At 52.9% G+C, this 17,317-nt stretch overlaps 1 protein-coding gene across 1 annotated transcript; it reads left to right on the forward strand.

Moving 5' to 3' along the window:
- The first annotated feature begins 488 nt into the window (after nt 1–488).
- On the forward strand, nt 489–12,578 carry LOC130020987 (tubulin alpha-1D chain). The gene is made up of 4 exons (XM_056111704.1): nt 489–647; nt 9,776–9,998; nt 10,286–10,434; nt 11,595–12,578. The coding sequence occupies exons 1-4, from the start codon at nt 645–647 to the stop codon at nt 12,576–12,578; spliced, it is 1,359 nt and encodes a 452-aa protein (XP_055967679.1). The 5' UTR covers nt 489–644.
- Nucleotides 12,579–17,317: the final 4,739 nt, after the last annotated feature.

The following is a 17,317-nucleotide window of genomic DNA, read 5'->3' on the forward strand; positions in this document are numbered from 1 at the left end:
GATCGCGGGCTCTGGACTCATTATTTCTGGTTCATTGGCAGTTCCTCTGAGCTCAGCCACACGTAACCAACCCTGGTGTGGGGGCAGTGCCAAGGCTGCAGGGGTGGAAGTGAGGGGTAGGGCAGAAGTCTCCGCCCGCCCGGGGAAGGCCTAGCTGTGTCCCAGGTGACAGGGCCGTGAGACTAAGCAACGGGTGCTAGGCATGGGCGCCTGGATACCAGTGGGTGACAGCCCACCCTCCCCCACCTCACCCCTTCCATTCCCTCTGCCCTCCTCCTGCCAACCCACCCACCTCCCCGCCCTCCCTAACCCCACCCCTTCTGCCCTCCTCCCCACTCCCAAACCTTCCCGCTTCTCCCCCAATCCCATCCCTTCTCTCCTTCCCTCTCCTCCCTCAACCCCGCCCCCTTCCCCCCTTCTTCCCCCCCACTTGGGTTCACGCCCAACTTTTTTGCCTGCTTCTCTGTAACCAGTAACCAAGCAAACAGGCCTGCCCTCCTGGGGCCGTTTCTAACAACACTCCCCCCCTGAGAGCACGGAGAACGTATAAAGGGCAGCCTCGGGGCACCCCTACACCAGTCCCTGCTACCAGGTAGCCGCAGACACAAGCACAGAGGCTCCAGCCAGCACCTCCTCCAGGCAGAATGGTGAGTAGGGGTCAGCTGAGGAGGCACTTGAGGGTCCCAACAGCCCCACGGGCCCATGTGAGGGACCCTGGGGAGCCCACAGGGTGGGGGGTGCAGGGGGGGCTCGATTATCATGGGGCTTCAATGTATAGGCAGGTGAGGTGGCCAAAGAGGCCTCAAGGTGTGACCCCCGGGAGTTCTGGGTCCTGGGGACATGGGGGACAGATAAGAGAAGGGTGGGGCCACAAAAACCAGTCTTGGGGGAGGTTCGGCCCCAGCTCAGGGGCAGGGCTCTGAGCTCTAGGGTGCACAAGGTGGGGAAGGATCCCAGCTTCCTGGTGGCCCCACCTGCCTGCCGTTGGGACAGGTCCTCTCACGCCAGCCCCTCTGCCTTGCTCGCATTTGGGAACCATGTGGGGGGCTTGGGGGGGTTCTCCCATTATCAGCATCTCAGGTGATTTCTTTTTTTTTTCCTTTTTTTTTTTTTGTTTTTTGGGATCACACCAGGCGATGCTCAGGGGTTACTCCTGGCTCATGCACTCAGGAATTACTCCTGGCGGTGCTCGGGGAGACCATATGGGATGCTGGGAATCGAACCCGTGTCGGCCATGTTGGCTGCGTGCAAGGCAAACGCCCTACCCACTGTGCTATTGCTCCAGCCCCCTCTTTCCTTTCTTTTTTTGCATATATTAATGGCTCAGTATCTCAGGTGATTTCTTTTTTCTTTTCTTTCTTTTTTTTGCATATATTAATGGCTCTATCTTTACAATCTTACTTTGGGTTTTATTTTGGGGTCACACCTGGCGATCCTCAGGGGTTTACTCCTGGCTCTGCACTCAGGAGTTACTCCTGGCGATGCTCGGGGGACCACATGGGATGCAGGGGATTGAACCCGGGTCGGCCATGTGCAAGGCAAATACCCTACCTGCTGTGCTATCTCTCTAGCGCAATCTTGTTTGATTTTCTTTTGTTTGGCCACTCTTTGGAGGGAAGAGGTGTTGACCACACCTAGCAGTGCTCAGGGCTGACTCCTCCTGACTCTGTGCTCAGGGATCAACTCTTGCTGGGGCTCTGGGGGCTATATATGGTGGTAGGGGGTTGAACCAGGGTTGGCTTCATGCATGGCAAATGCTTGACCACTCTAGAGATGCTTAGGAGTGATCCTGGTGCTGTGCTGGGGGCATCAATTGAGACAATGCTGGGAGACCACATGGTGCTGGGGCTCAAACCCAGGTCTCCCACATGCACAACAGGTGCTCAGCCAGTGCAGGGGCTCTCTCTCTGGCCCCTCACTTGCTCTATCCTCTGTCTCTTCTGCGGGCAGTTAGGAGTGTGGCCGGAGTCAGGCTGCCCAGCTCAGAACAGTCCTAGTCATACTCAGGACCTTGAACTGACCTCCCATGGGAGTCGGTGTTCTCATCTGTAAAATGGGGCATTCAAAGATCCAGGGGTGGAACGGGTGTAGGGAGAATCTAGAGGGTTGATGTGCATGATCTGCAGGTAGGAGGCAAACCTGGGTTTCATCCTTGGCACTGCAAGGTCCCTAAAAGTTACCCCCCTCCAAAAAAAAATATAGACCCTGGGTGTAGAGTACTTAGAGCATTGCACTGGACGAAAGCACTCTCTGAATGGGAAGCGTTTTGCCCAGCACTGCATTCACGCTTCACAGAGAACCTCTACACCAGCCTGCCTCATCCAGTTCCAGATCTTGACCCCCCATCCAGCAGGGAGAGAGGGGCCAGGGCAGTGGGGGTGCAGGGCATTCACTGAGGTCATGCGGGTGGGGACTGAGGCTCAAGTCTGTGTGGTCTCAGGGCTGAGTTTTTTGGCCCCCACCTGCTATTCTTCTTGGATGGCACCAGGGTAATGTCCTGGCAGCCCTGTGGGGCACAGGTGCCCTAGTTAGGCTGGTGTTTGGCTTCGCAATGGCCGTGGGCTGGGAGGTATGGGGAGAGGGGTTGTCTAGAACACGGGCTAGGAGGATTTCAGGTGTCCCATGTCCCTAACTCCTCCCGGCTTCATTCATCACCTTCTCAGCTCAGTGACTCTGGAATACCTTGAGGCAAGAGCAGGTGTTTGGAAAAAGGGCACGTGCAAGGAGCCAGGCCAGCGGTGTGCATTCTCCCACTGCAGTCATTCCAGGAGGGGCTCTTATTTTTTTGTGTTTTACTTTATTTTGTTAGACCACACCTAAGAGTGCTTGGGGATCACTCCCCATTCAGTGCTTTGGGGGTTGCTCCTGGCAGTGCTCAGGGGACTGTGGTGCTGGAGGATCAAATCAATGAATCGAGTAATCACTTCCCAACTCTCTGGGCCCTGAGGAGGCTCTTCTCAGCTATAAAGAATTGGGGGGGGGGGGGGGCTGGAGAGATAGTACAATGGGTAGGGTGTTTGCCTTGCACACGGCCGACCCGGGTTCGTTTCCCAGCATCCCATATGGTCTCCTGAGCACCGCCAGGAGTAATTCCTGAGTGCAAAGTCAGGAATAACCCCTGTGCATCACCGGGTGTGACTCAAAAAGAAAAAAAAAGAATTTGGGGCTTGCCTAGGTAGGCAGTGAAGCTCTGGGCTGGGATGAACCCCACTCATCTGAAACTCATAAGAAGTCAAGGGGTGAGGGAGGAGGTGACCCCTGGGGCTGGAATGCATGCTTGGCGCCATGTGGCCCCTGGGACCCTGACCACCAGCCGGGAGTAGCTCTCGAGCACAGCCAGGTATGGCCCCAAACAAGCAAACAAAAAAGAAGGCCAGGTGGGTATTAGACAGGAATGTCAGTGAAGGGACGGGAGAGATAGCATAGCCGTGCCCAGGGCTAATCCAGGTTCAATCTCCATCACCCCCATATGCTCCCCAAGCTCCACCAAGAGTCACCCCTGAGCACAGAGTCAGGGCTAAGCCCTGAGCACAAACTTGAGAGTGTGGCCCCCAAACAAACAATGTCCGTGACTAGGCTAGAGAGATAGTACAGGGGCTGGAGTGATAGCACAGCGGCCTTGCACGCGGCCGACCTGGGTTCGAATCCCAGCATCCCATATGGTCCCCTGAGCACCGCCAGGAGTAACCCCTGTAACTGCCGTGTGTGACCCAAAAAGCAAGCAAGCAAACAAACGAACAAAAACAAACTAAAAGAACCTAGAGAGGGGGCTGGCGCAATAGTACAGCGGGTAGGGCGTTTGCCTTGCACGCAGCCGACCCGGGTTCGATTCCCAGCATCCCATATGGTCCCCTGAGTACTGCCAGGAGTAATTCCTGGGTGCAGAGCCAGGAGTTAACCTCTGTGCTTAAAGAAAAGAAAAGAAAAGAAAAGAAAAGAAAAGAAAAGAAAAGAAAAGAAAAGAACCTAGAGAGATAGTACAGTGGCTAAGGCGTATGGCCAATCCAGGTTCAGTCCTCACCTCACGTGTGGTCCCCCAGCTTACCAGGAGTGATCCCTGGGTGCAGAGACAGGAGTCAGCCTCAAGCAGCACTGGGCATGACCCAAAAACAAAAACAAAAAGAATGTCAGTGAAGTATTAAATTTATGGAGACAATCGAATCTTTCCTAAGGAATGTGGACTGGAGAGATAGTAGGGGCTAACGCGCTTATCTTTTTTAATTTGTTTGCTTTGGGGCCACCCTGGGCAATGCTCAGGGGTTATTCCTGGTTCTGTACTCAGGGATTACCCAGGTGGTGCTTGGGGGCCATGTATGATGTCAGGGATGGAACTGGGGTCATCCGCGTTCAAGGCAGGCTCCCTGCCCACTGTACTATCTCTCCAGCCCTCCTGGTGCTTGTCTTAGACGTCACCAACACCTTTCATTCCTGGCACCACATATGGTCCCCTGAGCACTGCCAGGAGTAAACTCCGAGCACAGCTTGGCGTGACCTTCAAACCATAAAAAAAGTTGAGAAATAGTTCAGGCATGCAGAAAGGTATGAAAAACAATACAATGACCACTTGCCACCTAGTTCATGAAAATAAAAGATAGAGAATCTTTTCAATTACTTTTACTTCCCCCTTTTACTGGAGAGTTTTTTGTTTCTTTGTTTGTTTTCGGGGTCACACCCTGTGGTGTTTAAGACTTACTCCAGGCCCTGCACTCTGAGATCATTCTTGGCAGGGCTCAGAGACCCTCTGGGATGCCAAGGATGAAACCCGGGGCCGCTGTGTGCAAGGCAAGTGCCATCCATGATTTACTATCACTCTGGCCCCACAACTAGAGAGCTTTATTCCCTATTTGGTGTCATGACTTTCCCTGGCTCTATTTCATAACACACATATTATAGCCAAATAGTAAATTCATCTCTAATGAATCTCTAAATGATATCATCATTTTACAAGTTAAAGATTTATATGTATACATATATATATATATATATATATATATATACATATATATGTGACATCATACCATCCTTCTTCTTAATTTGCTTTTTTCCGGTGAGGGAGATATTTTTTGGTGCCATGGGTGATAGAGGAGATAACTCAAAGAACTGAGGCACATACTCTTTCTTTTTTTTCTTTTTCTTTTTTAATTTTATTGAATCACCTTGAGATCGTTACAAGCTTTGATGTTTGGGTTACAATCACACAATGATCAAACACCCATCCCTGCACCAGTGCACAATCCCTGCCACCAATATCTCCGGTATACCCCCCCTTTCCCACCCTCCCCCTGACTCATGGCAGACAATATTCCACATTCTCTCTCTCTCTCTCTCTCCTTTTGGGCATTATAGTTTGCAATACAGGCCCTGAGAGGTCATCATGTTTGGTCCTTTATCTACTGTCTGTACACATCTCCCATCCTGACCGGTTCCTCCAGCCATCATTGTCTTCGTGATCCCTTCTCTGTTCCAGCTGCCTTTCCCCCTTTGCTCATGAGGCAGGCTTCCAGCTATGGAGTAATCTACCTGTTCCGTGTATCTACTATCCTTAGGTGTCAGCCTCGTGTTATGTTGTTTTATACTCCACAAAGGAGTGCAGTCCTTCTATGGGCACATACTCTTTCATTTGACAGCCCGGTTTGATCTCTGGCACCACCCAACTCTACTCCCTCCCTCCCCCTCCCTACACACACTGCTGGGAGCCGCAAGCTGGGAGTAGTCCCTGAGTCCTGCTGGGTGTTGCCCAAACACCAGAACTAAGGGCCAAACCATTAAAATAAAGCAAGCCTGTCTGCCTTATTATTCATTCATTCCTCCCCTCCTTTCCCCCCATGATTTTCAGCTATACAATGCTCCAATACCCATCCCTTCACCGGTGGACATTTTTCACCCCCCAATGTTCCCTGTTTTCCTCTGGCCCCACCCCCAGCCTGCCTCTAAGGCAGATAATTTTCTTCTCCGTGTGTCTGTCTATCTGTCTGTCTCTCTTATTTCCCCTTTTCCTTTTAGGCACTGCGGTTTGCAGTACTATTACTGAAAGGGTATCATGCAGACCAGAATGATGATAGTGCAACAGATAGGGTGTTTGCTTTGCAAAGGCCAACCTGGGATCCCAGCATCCCATATGGTCCCTTGAGTGCCTCCAGGAGTAATTCCTAAGTGCAGAGACAGGAGTAACCGCTGATTATCGCCAGGTGTGACCCACAAAGTAAGAAAGAAAGACAGACAGAAAGAAAGAAAGAAAGAAAGAAAGAAAGAAAGAAAGAAAGAAAGAAAGAGAGGAAGGGAGGAAGAGAGAAAGAGAGAAAGGGAGGAAGAGAGAAAGAGAGAAAGGAAGGAAGGAAGGAAGGAAGAGAGAGAAAGAAAGAGGAAGAGAAAAGAAAGAAAGAGAAAGAGAGAAAGAAAGAAGGAAGGAAAGAAAGGGTCTCATGCATATCCCTTTACCTCCTTTCAGCACTAAGTTTGTGTCCAGAGTGATAATTTCCAACCATCCTTCTCATAGTGGTCCCTTCTTTGTTCTAACTGCACTCCCCTTCCTCTCCTGTAGCCAGCTTCCTACCATGAGCCAGTCCTCCTTGCCCTGGTTTCTACTATCTTTGGGTATTATTCTCATATTACTTTTGTTTTTGAGGTGCAGGGGTTACTCTGAGTTCTATGCTCAGGTGTCAAACTTGGTAGTACTCAGGAAATAATTTGGCTTTTTTTTTTTTGGTGTGTGTGGGGGGGTCACATCTGGTGATGCTAAGGGATCACTCCTGGCTTTGCAGTCAAGGAATTACTCTTAGTGATGCTCAGGGGAACCATATGGGATGCCGGGAATCGAACCTGGGTTGGCCGTGTATAAGACAAACACCCTCCCCGCTCTGCTATCACTTCAGTCCCCCTCTCAGGAAATTATTTGGTGCCAGGGATCTAACCCAGGTCTGCTGCATTCAAGGCAAGCACTTAGTTTTGTTTTGTTTGGGGCTACTCCCAGCCAGTGACTACTGGCTCTGCACTCAGGGATCACTCCTGGTGGGGCTCAAGAAACCATAAAGGGTGCTGGAGATCTAACCGGGGTCAGCTGCCTGCAAGGCAAGCACCTTATACTACGGCTCTGTCCCCTAAGCAAACACCTAGGCCCCTGTACTATCTCTCAGCCCAGGATCTTGGTCTTTCCTCAAACCATACAAGTTAGTCTAGTCCTGCTTCAAGAGTTCGTTGAAGGAGTGATAGCACAGCGGGTAGGGCATTTGCCTTGCTTGTGGCCGACCCGGGTTCGAGTCCCAGTATCCCATATGTTCCCCCAAGCACCACCAGGATTAATTCCTTTAGTGTATGAGCCAGGAGTAACCCCCTGTGTGGCCCAAAAAGAAAAAAAAAGAGAGAGAAAGAGTTCATTGAGCAGCAACCTTGAATTAGCTGGTGAAGAAATTTCACCCCGACCTCAGTGCACCCCAGTTCCACGCCCAAGAAGGGGAAGGGCCAGATGTGCACAGCCATCGCGGGTCCTCTTGCCCCTTCTCATTGGCATTCTGAGCTGTGATGTGCCCTAGAGCTCCTTCTGCCTTTCTAACCTGCTTATCTCAGAGTCCCAGAAACTACCCCTGGGTCTTGCTTCCCTCACCAACAGCGCCTCACTTCTTTACCAGGCTGGGGTGGTTGACTATCACATGCTGCCAGACTCACTGAGCCCCTCAATGTTCCCCCCAAATGCTTAGTCACTGAGCAAGACTAGAATCTTTTGTTTTCCAAAAATATTAAAAATAAAATAAAGGGACTGGAGAGATAGCACAGCGGGTAGGGCATTTGCCTTGCAAGCGGCTGACCCGGGTTCGATCCCCAGCATCCCATATGGTTCCCTGGGCACCGCCAGAAGTAACTCCTGAGTGCAGAGCCAGGAGTAACCCCTGTGCATCGCCAGGTGTGACCCAAAAAGCAAAAAATAAATAAATAAGATAAAATAAAAATAATGGCTGGGAGCTTGCCTTGCATGCAACTGACCTGGGTTCAATCTCTAGCATCCCATAGGGGTCCCCTGAGTCTGTCAGGAGTGATTCCTGAGTGCAAAGCCAGAAGTAACACCTGAGCATCACCAGGTCTGGCCTAAACACCGCCCCCCCCCCCGCCCCCACGCATATACACACAATAAATAGACTAATTTTTCTTTGGGAAAGGGAAGTTTGGGCCACACCTGGTAGTGCTCAGAGATTATTCCTGGCTCTATGCCCAAGATCAACCCTGGTGATGTTTTGGGAGTCGTATGCAGTGGTGCCAAGGTTAGAACCAGGAACGGCCCTATGCAAGGCAAATGCCTTAATGCCTATAATATCTCTCTGGCTCTTAATTTTTTTTCTTTTTGGGTCACACCCGAGGATGCACAGGGGTTACTCCTGGCTCATGCACTCAGGAATTGCTCCTGGTGGTGCTCAGGGGACCATATGATGGGATGCTGGAAATTGAACCTGGATCAGCTGCATGCAAGGCAAACGCCCTACCCGCTGTGCTATTGCTCCAGCCTCTCTTAATTTTTTTTAATTTATTCTGGTAAAATAAAATAAAATTTGATTTAGTCTGGGAGGTCAGGGAGACAGTATATTTAGTAGGACACTGGCCTTTCATGTGGCTGACCTGAGTTCAATCTCTGGCACCCCATGTGGTCCCCCATGCAGTGCCTGGAGTGATCCTTGAGCACAGAGCCAGTGCCACATGCCAGGGAAGAGCCTTAACCCCTGTCCTCTCTCCCTACTGCTCCTCCCCCCTTTTCTTTCTGTGTTTGGACCACCTTGAGGGGCTGTTCTCACTCCCTGCAGCATTCTGGGAGTAACGCAGTCCTCCTGCAGTCAGTGCATTGCTCCAGCCCTTTTTTGGTCACACCAGGCATTGCTCAGGGGTTACTCCTGAATTTGCACTCAGGAATGACACAAGTCACTAATCTGACACTCACCTGCATCTTCTGCTTGACTGCATTTTTTACTTTCTTTTTTTTAAATTAATTTATTTTTCTTCTTATATTTATTTATTGAATCACTGTTGGAAAAGTTACAAAGCTTTCAGGTCTAAGTCTCAGTGATACAATGATCAAACACCTTTCCCTTCACCAGAACTCATTTTTCACCACCAAGAACCCCAATATTCCCCCTTCCCACCCCTCCCAATGCCTGTGAGGCAGATGATTTCTACTTAACTTTTCTCTACATTGATTACATTCATTATTTTGACAAAAGATGCACCATTATTGTTTAGAATTTCACCCCCAACAATCAGAATTGCTGAAAAGGCATTGTGAAATACTTTGTTTTCTATAGCTGGTTATGAGAATCATATAATGAATTTGGATTTCTGCAAAGAGCCAGATAATTACGAGATTGGTTTCTGTGGGTCTGGTGTTATGGCTGTGCCGGACTTTCTTTTATTTTTAATTAAAATTTTTTTTTTAATTTTTGGGTCACACCCAACAATTCTCAGGGGTTACTCCTGGCTCTGCACTCAGGAATTACTCCTGGCAGTGCTTGGCGGACCATAGGGAATGCCAGGAATTGAACTCAGGTCAGTCACATACAAGACAAACACCCTACCTGTTGTACTGTCACTCCGGCCTCTGCCTGAGTTTTCATTCAGCCCCTAGAGCAAAGACTGTGAGTGGCTGAAGCTCTGGGAGACAGGAGAACCAGGGCCAGGAGAACCAAGTGCAGGAACGTCCTTCCTGGCTCAGAGCAGCCCTCAAGGGGGGTGAATGCTGTGGTCAAGCGGGCCCCTCTGCTGCCCACATCAGCGTGTTCTCTGCTCTCTGCCCACTCAGCGTGAATGCATCTCTGTGCACGTGGGGCAGGCTGGCGTGCAGATCGGCAATGCCTGCTGGGAGCTCTACTGCCTGGAGCACGGGATCCAGCCCGATGGGCAGATGCCCAGCGACAAGACCATCGGGGGAGGGGACGACTCCTTTAACACCTTCTTCAGCGAGACTGGGGCGGGGAAGCATGTGCCCCGCGCTGTGTTTGTGGATCTGGAACCCACTGTGATCGGTGAGTGATGTTCAGGCTTTACCGTGGCCTTGACCCCGTGCCGCAGCGGGATCTCCAGAACTGGAGAGCAGCTGGAAGGCGCCGGTAGCTGGAAGTCCAACTGCAGCCCTGGGGCTGGACCACACCCGCTTGCCTTTCCACCTGGGAGGACTTGGAAGGCAAGGCAGGGCAGAACGGGGATCCCGTAGGGTAGCATGGGGGAGTTGCTGATTCCATCCCCATGGGGTACCCGGGGCTCCTCAGCTCCTGGAGGAGGGAGGGTGTTTCTCAAACTCTGATCACTGCAGATGAGGTTCGCACGGGCACGTACCGCCAGCTCTTCCATCCAGAGCAGCTGATCACGGGCAAGGAAGATGCCGCTAACAACTATGCCCGAGGGCACTACACCATCGGCAAGGAGCTCATTGACCTGGTGCTGGACCGGATTCGGAAGCTGGTGCGAGAAGGCTGGGGCGGGCCACGGAAGCCATCGGATGGGGAAAGGGCAGCTTCCATCCTGGGACAGCTTCCTGGGCAAGGATGGGGCAGGACAGAGGGGAGGCACCACCCTGGAGCGGGCTGTCCCCTCTACCTCCCATAGCAGCTGGCTTAGGATGACCTTCTGCATACATGCAGCTGTCTGGCCAAGAATGGGTGTCCTTGGGGCTGGAGCGGTAGTACAGTGGGTAGGGCGTTTGCCTTGCACACAATCAACCCAGGTTCGATTCCCAGCATCCCATATGGTCCCCTGAGTACTGTCAGGAGTAATTCCTGAGTGCATGAGCCAGGAGTAACCCCTGTGCATTGTTGGGTGTGACCCAAAAAACAAAAAAAAAAGAATGGGGGTCCGGGTGGCTGGAGAGATAGTATAGCATTTGCCTTGCAAGTGGTAGACCAGGGTTCAATCCTCAGCATCTCATCTGGTCCCCCCAGACCACTGCCAGGAGGGATCCCTGAGTGCAGGCCCAGGAATAAGCCCTGAGTATCACCGGGTGTGGCTCCAAAATCAAAAAAGGGGAAAAAAAAGTAATAATGGAGCTAGAAAGATAGTCCAGTGGGTAGGGTTTTTGCCTTTCATACAACTGACTCTAGTTTTACCCTTGGCACTCCATATGGTCCCCTGAGCCCCACTGGGAGTGATTCTTGAGTGCAGAGCCAGGAGTAAGCCCTTAGCAGATTGGGGGGGGGTAAGAGAGAGAAGGAATGAAGGTCCAAAGAACAGGCATTGCCAGCGTATTACTTGGCATCGTGAGGCTGCAGAGGAGGGTTCTCTGAAGATGCCAGGATTACCACAGCACTGGCACAAGGTGTTGTGCTGGACTTTGGGCTCCTGCATAGGTTGGCATTGGGTCCCCGGATTGCGGTAATCATTGGAGACACAAAGGAGCTTGCGAGGTTAAATCAGCTCAGCTCCGATGTTGGACGGGACTGGCAGGGTACAAAATGCATGTCCCCTACATTCAAGAGCTTAGCTGGTTTTCAGAGGATGGAGGAGCCGGAGGAGAGAGGCTGGTTCTGCCCCTGCTAAACACCCTTAGAAACTCTTAGAAAAGTCTGGCAAGGTTCTATGAAACAGCAGGAGCTCTGATGCCATTACTCCCGGCCTCTGTTCCCCAGGCTGACCAGTGCACAGGCCTCCAGGGCTTCCTGATCTTCCACAGCTTCGGAGGGGGCACCGGCTCTGGCTTTACCTCGCTGCTCATGGAGCGACTCTCTGTGGACTACGGCAAGAAGTCCAAGCTGGAGTTCTCCATCTACCCAGCCCCTCAGGTGTCCACGGCCGTGGTGGAGCCCTACAACTCCATCCTGACCACGCACACCACCCTGGAGCACTCGGACTGTGCCTTCATGGTGGACAACGAGGCCATCTACGACATCTGCCGGCGCAACCTGGACATCGAGCGGCCCACCTACACCAACCTCAACCGTCTCATCGGCCAGATCGTGTCCTCCATCACGGCCTCGCTGCGCTTCGACGGGGCCCTCAACGTGGACCTGACCGAGTTCCAGACCAACCTGGTGCCCTACCCTCGCATCCACTTCCCCCTGGCCACCTACGCGCCGGTCATCTCGGCCGAGAAGGCCTACCATGAGCAGCTGTCGGTGGCCGAGATCACCAACGCCTGCTTCGAGCCGGCCAACCAGATGGTGAAGTGCGACCCCCGCCATGGCAAGTACATGGCCTGCTGCCTGCTGTACCGGGGCGACGTGGTACCCAAGGATGTCAATGCCGCCATCGCCACCATCAAGACCAAGCGCACCATCCAGTTCGTGGACTGGTGCCCCACGGGCTTCAAAGTGGGCATCAACTACCAGCCCCCGACGGTGGTGCCCGGGGGAGACCTGGCCAAGGTGCAGCGGGCCGTGTGCATGCTGAGCAACACCACCGCCATCGCCGAGGCCTGGGCCCGCCTGGACCACAAGTTCGACCTGATGTATGCCAAGCGGGCGTTCGTGCACTGGTACGTGGGCGAGGGCATGGAGGAGGGCGAGTTCTCCGAGGCCCGGGAGGATATGGCCGCCCTGGAGAAGGATTACGAGGAGGTGGGCATGGATAGTGTTGAGGGGGAGGGGGATGAGGAGGAGGGGGATGAATACTAGAGAATCCTGCATGTGAACCCTGAATAAAGTGCTCTGGCCTTCTTGCCTACTTGGCTCACAATTGCCTTCTTCTCTGGGGAGAAACTGTGGGATGCTTTCCACCTTCATGAGAGAGGAACCCTGGTATGTCTGTCTGGATTCCCCAGAAAGCTGGTCTGAATTAGATTTTTTTTTTTTTTTTGCTTTTTGGGTCACACCTGGTGATGCACAGGGGTTACTCCTGGCTTATGTACTCAGGAATTACTCATGGCAGTGCTCGGGGGACCATATGGGATGCTGGGAATCGAACCTGGGTCGGCCGCATGCAAGGCAAACTCCCTACCCACTGTGCTATCACTCCAGCCCTCTGATTCAGATTTTACTAATGTTTTGCCGGAGTTTCAGATCCTCAATTGCAGAGAAACCAAGTCCACACACGATAATGCAAAACCAAAGGAACTTTATTACTAGCTTGAGCCAGCGCTAGCTTGAGCTAGGGTCCAAGTCTCATCCAACACAGTGGCGTCTTGACAAGGACCCCGACTCCAAATCACAAGCAGTTTATATAGGGTTCAGAGTTAAGAGGCAATTTATATACCCGTCAATTTTTAGCATTGGTCCTATTACAATGGTGGTCAGCAATTAGGCAATGGTTAGTAACAGTTTCTAAGGAGGGTACAGTGACCCCTCATGACCGGCCAGACCCAACTGCCAATTCCTTATCTTGGCAAATTACTCAACTGGGAGTTTACCAGAAACTGCAAAGTCCTGCTTTGGGAAAACAGAAACTAAGGCCTAGCTGAGATTTATAATGTTGGCTATAGCTTGTCATGGCATCAGTTTCTCCCTCACACTAAAAATCAGGTTGGAGAGTTAGCCCAGAGGTGAAGGAGCTTCCCTTGCATGTGGCTGAACCAGGTTTCATCTCCAGCACCCAATATGGTTGCCTGAGCACTGCCAAGAGTGATCCCCGAGCACCACATAACCCAACATCTGCACTACTCCCCCTTTCCCCCTCCTGGGGTAAGATCAAGTTAAAAAGTTACATCCAATTTTACTGAAGATTGCAACTAGAGGGCCAGAGGGATAAGGCAGCCATAGGGCATTTGCCTTGTATTGGCCAAACCTGGTTAGATCTCCCTTACCACGTATGGTCCCAGGTCCCTCCAGAAGTGATCCATGAGCACAGAGCCAGGAGTCAGCCCTGAGCACCACTAGGTGTCAGCCCTGAGCACACCCCCGCCCCCCCCCCCCCAAATAGTGCAATTGTAGGGAATGAATTAGACTTAGGGGAGCAAAGAGGAACGAGCAAAACAGAACCAGAAGGCAAGAGAAATAGTACAGGAATTAGTGTTGGATAGGGCCAGAGTAATTGGGTAGGGGGCTTGTCTTGCATGTGGCCAACCCAGTTTTGAGCCCTTGGCACCCCCATATGAGCTAGTCAGGAGTGATCCCTGAGCGCACCTGATGGTGTCCCAGGAACCCAAAAATATTTTAAATATTAAAAAAAAAACAGGGGCCGGAGCGATAGTACAGCGGGTAGGGCATTTGCCTTGCACGCAGCCAAGCTGCGGGTTCCATCCCTGGCATCCCAAATGGTCCCCCAGACATCACCAGGAGTAATTCCTGAGTGCAGAGCCAGAAGTAACCCCTGAGAATCTCTGGGTGTGACCCAAAGAGCTAAAAGCAACAACAACAACAACAAAACAAAAAACATTTGCTTTACATTCCACTGACCCAGGGAAGACTCTCTGGTACCACAGATCCCTGAGCGTCACCTACACACAGTGCTAGAAATAGTCCCTGAACATCATTCACTGCCATCCCAAAACGCCAACTCCCTCAAAAAGATAAAGAAAAAAAAAAGCCTGGCAGGTAGGAGGCTTCCCGCTAGGCTGATGCAGGGAATACAAGAGCTGGTCCCTGGGTGCTGGGAGGAGGGGGTGGGGCCATGGCTAGGCCCCGCCCACTTGATCCCGCCCATGAACTACACTTGTGTCTCAGTAGGAAGCTCTGGGGGCACAGGTGGCTCAGTTGCACAGACCTGGGGTGGGGAGAGTTCCATCCCTCACCCTTGAAAGAAAAAGGGGCCCTTGAGTGAAATTGTTCTGAGAGAGAGAGAGCGCTCCAGAGGCCAGCGGGATGCAAAGGTCCCGGGAATAGTCTGTTGCTGCCCGCGGGGCAGGGGTGGGGGTAGGGCTCTGTCTGAGCTGAGGTGCACCCACCTGTGGGCTGGAGCTTTGTCTCCCACAGGTAGGTTTGGCCACAGCACACCCAGAAGCTGGCATGAAGACAGAAGACGGCTGTGGGGCAGCTCACCTGCCAGTCATCTCCGTTCACGCTCAACACTTTTATTGTTTGGGTTCAGTTTGGGGGCACACCCGGCAGTGCTCAGGAGACACTCCTGTCTCTGTGCTCGGGAGTAATCCCTGGCACTGCTCAGGGAACCATGTGTGATGCTGGGAGTCCAAACTGGGATTGGCGGGGTGCAAGGCAAGTGCTTTAATGAACCCCCCCACTAACCCCAATGCTCACAGGCCCCAACACTCACCACTGGGAACATTCCTAGTGGTGTCTGTGGGGGCCATAGGCTATGCCTGTGTGCAGGGTCAGCAGCATCCTTGCTGTTCTCTCTCTCAGGCCCATGACCACTTTTGGATAAAGAAGATATTGACCTTTCCCTGGAGGTCTTCGGCTGCCGGAGCCCTGGTCAGGGTGGGGAGGAAAACTCAACCCGCTCCCCTCCAAGGGGCTCCAGTGAGGACAGCCAGGTGCGGGGGCAGGAGACTCTGTGCTGTTCTCTTCCGGGAGCTGGCTTTATAGTCTCTGGGTCTTGGTCGTTGATGGGATTACACGGCGCCAGGGGGCCAGTTGGTGGGTGTGACCTCTAGAACCAGCCACCATCATGCCGAGACCACTCTCCACAAGCAAGAAGGTACCGACAGAGGAACAAAGGCATGCAGGTCCCGGGGCTGAGATCTCCAAGCCTGCTCGAATCGGGGCTGAGCATCCTCCACCCAGATCCTCCATATTCCAGTAGGCAGGGGTCACACCCAACAACTGGCCCCCTGGCACCGTGTAATCCCATCAACGGCCAAGACCCAGAAACTATAAAACCCAGCTCCCGGAGTGCGGCCGCGTGACATCTTATTATCTCATTCTTACTTTGGACAACCTGGCAGGCTACCAAATGTAACCTGCCCACACGGCAGAGTCTGGCAAACTCCCCGTGGCGTACCCAATGTGCCAAATACCAGTAACAATGATGGGTCTCATTCTCCTAACCCTGAAAGAGCCTTGAATATGGCACTTTTTAAAAAATTCTCAGGGCTAGGATGAAGGAGACATTACTGGGGCCTGCTCGAGGCAATCAACGAACAACAGGATGGTCGTGATCGTGATCGTGACCTTTCCCAACCCCATAGCCTGGGCATACAAGTCCAGCTTCAACCTCCGCTTTGAACCCTGGGGCTGTCCCTCGGCTCTCTCTGTTTTGCTGGCTGGACTGCCAGAATGGCATCCCCGCCGTGCCCCACCCAGCCCAGAGAAGAGTCACTGCCCAAGTCCTCTTCGAGTCTCTTCCTTTCTCCTTGAGGAGGATGAGAATGGGTGCTGGGAGGCTGTCCAGGAGAAGCCCGGGCTGACATGGGGATGCCTGAGGGACCATCTGAGTTCTAAAGAGGAGAAGAAACATCCTAGACTTGAATGGAGGGAGAAGGAGAGAGGGGGGGGGAGAGAGAGAAAGGGAGAGAGAGAAAGTGAGGGAGAGAGTGAGAGTGAGTGAGTGAGGGAGAGAGCGTGAGGGAGAGAGAGGAGTGAGGGGAGGGAGGGAATGGGAGAAAGGGAGGAATGTGAGAGAGGGAGGGGAGAGAGAGGGAGAGAAAGAGGGAGAGAGAGGGAGAGAGGGAGAGAGAGGGAGGGAGAAGGAGAGAGAAAGCGAGGGAGAGTGAGAGGGAGAGATTGAGGGAGAGAGAGGAAAGAGAAAGAGAAAGAGAGAGGGAGAGAGGGAGAAAGAGGGAGAGAAAGGGAGAGAGAGGGAGAGAGAAGGAGAGAAAGGGGGAGGGAGAGAGGGAGGGAAAGAGAGGGTGAGAGAAGGCGAGGGAGAGGGAGAGAGAGAGGGAGAGAGGAGAGAGGGGAGAAAGGGAGAGGAGGAGGGAGGGAGGGAGGAAAGGGGCGTGGTCCTGGTCTCTTCCCCCTCAGCCTCTACTTGGTGACTCCTATGAGCTGACTATACTCAGAAGCTCCATGGCAACGGGGCCCCCCAAAAGGGGGTACTAAGATGACACCAAGTTGTGCAGGGATAGAGGGAGACGAGATCTCCGAGAATGGAGACCAGGAACTCCGGCACCCAGACACAGGCAGGGCACGTGGTGGTGGGAACTGGACACAGAGTGGCCACCCCCAGCCCGCCCGCTGCCCTCCCTCACCCCTGCCAGGCGGCCCCGGCCCCGTAGTGGCTGACATGGGCGTGAGGAGAGAGGACGGCCAGGAAGCCACAGGACGGCTGGCGGTACCGATGGCCCAGGAGGAAATACGGGCGGATCCCACAGGCCTTGCTGCCTGGATGCAGGCCCCAGCGCTGATAGCCTCGACTTCTCTGAGAGGGGTGCTCTTCCCTGTGAGGGGGAAGCCTGTGCTCACGGAGGATACCGGGTCCATGGTGAGGGGGCCTCGAGAACGTTTGGTTTGACCAGCTTGGCTCCATCCCCTCCAACACTGTCCCCCTAAAAGCACCACCTCCTATGTGCCTGCCGGCCTGT

The sequence above is a fragment of the Sorex fumeus genome, unplaced genomic scaffold (assembly GCF_029834395.1).
Source record: "Sorex fumeus unplaced genomic scaffold, SorFum_2.1 ptg000014l, whole genome shotgun sequence".
NCBI classification, from domain to species: Eukaryota; Metazoa; Chordata; class Mammalia; order Eulipotyphla; family Soricidae; genus Sorex; species Sorex fumeus.

Bases quoted from the DNA above. Each gene is read 5' to 3' on its own strand.
- LOC130020987 (XM_056111704.1), top strand. The intron at 9,999-10,285 runs GTGAGTGATGTT...TGATCACTGCAG, and splicing joins TCTGGAACCCACTGTGATCG to ATGAGGTTCGCACGGGCACG. The intron at 10,435-11,594 runs GTGCGAGAAGGC...TCTGTTCCCCAG, and splicing joins TGGACCGGATTCGGAAGCTG to GCTGACCAGTGCACAGGCCT.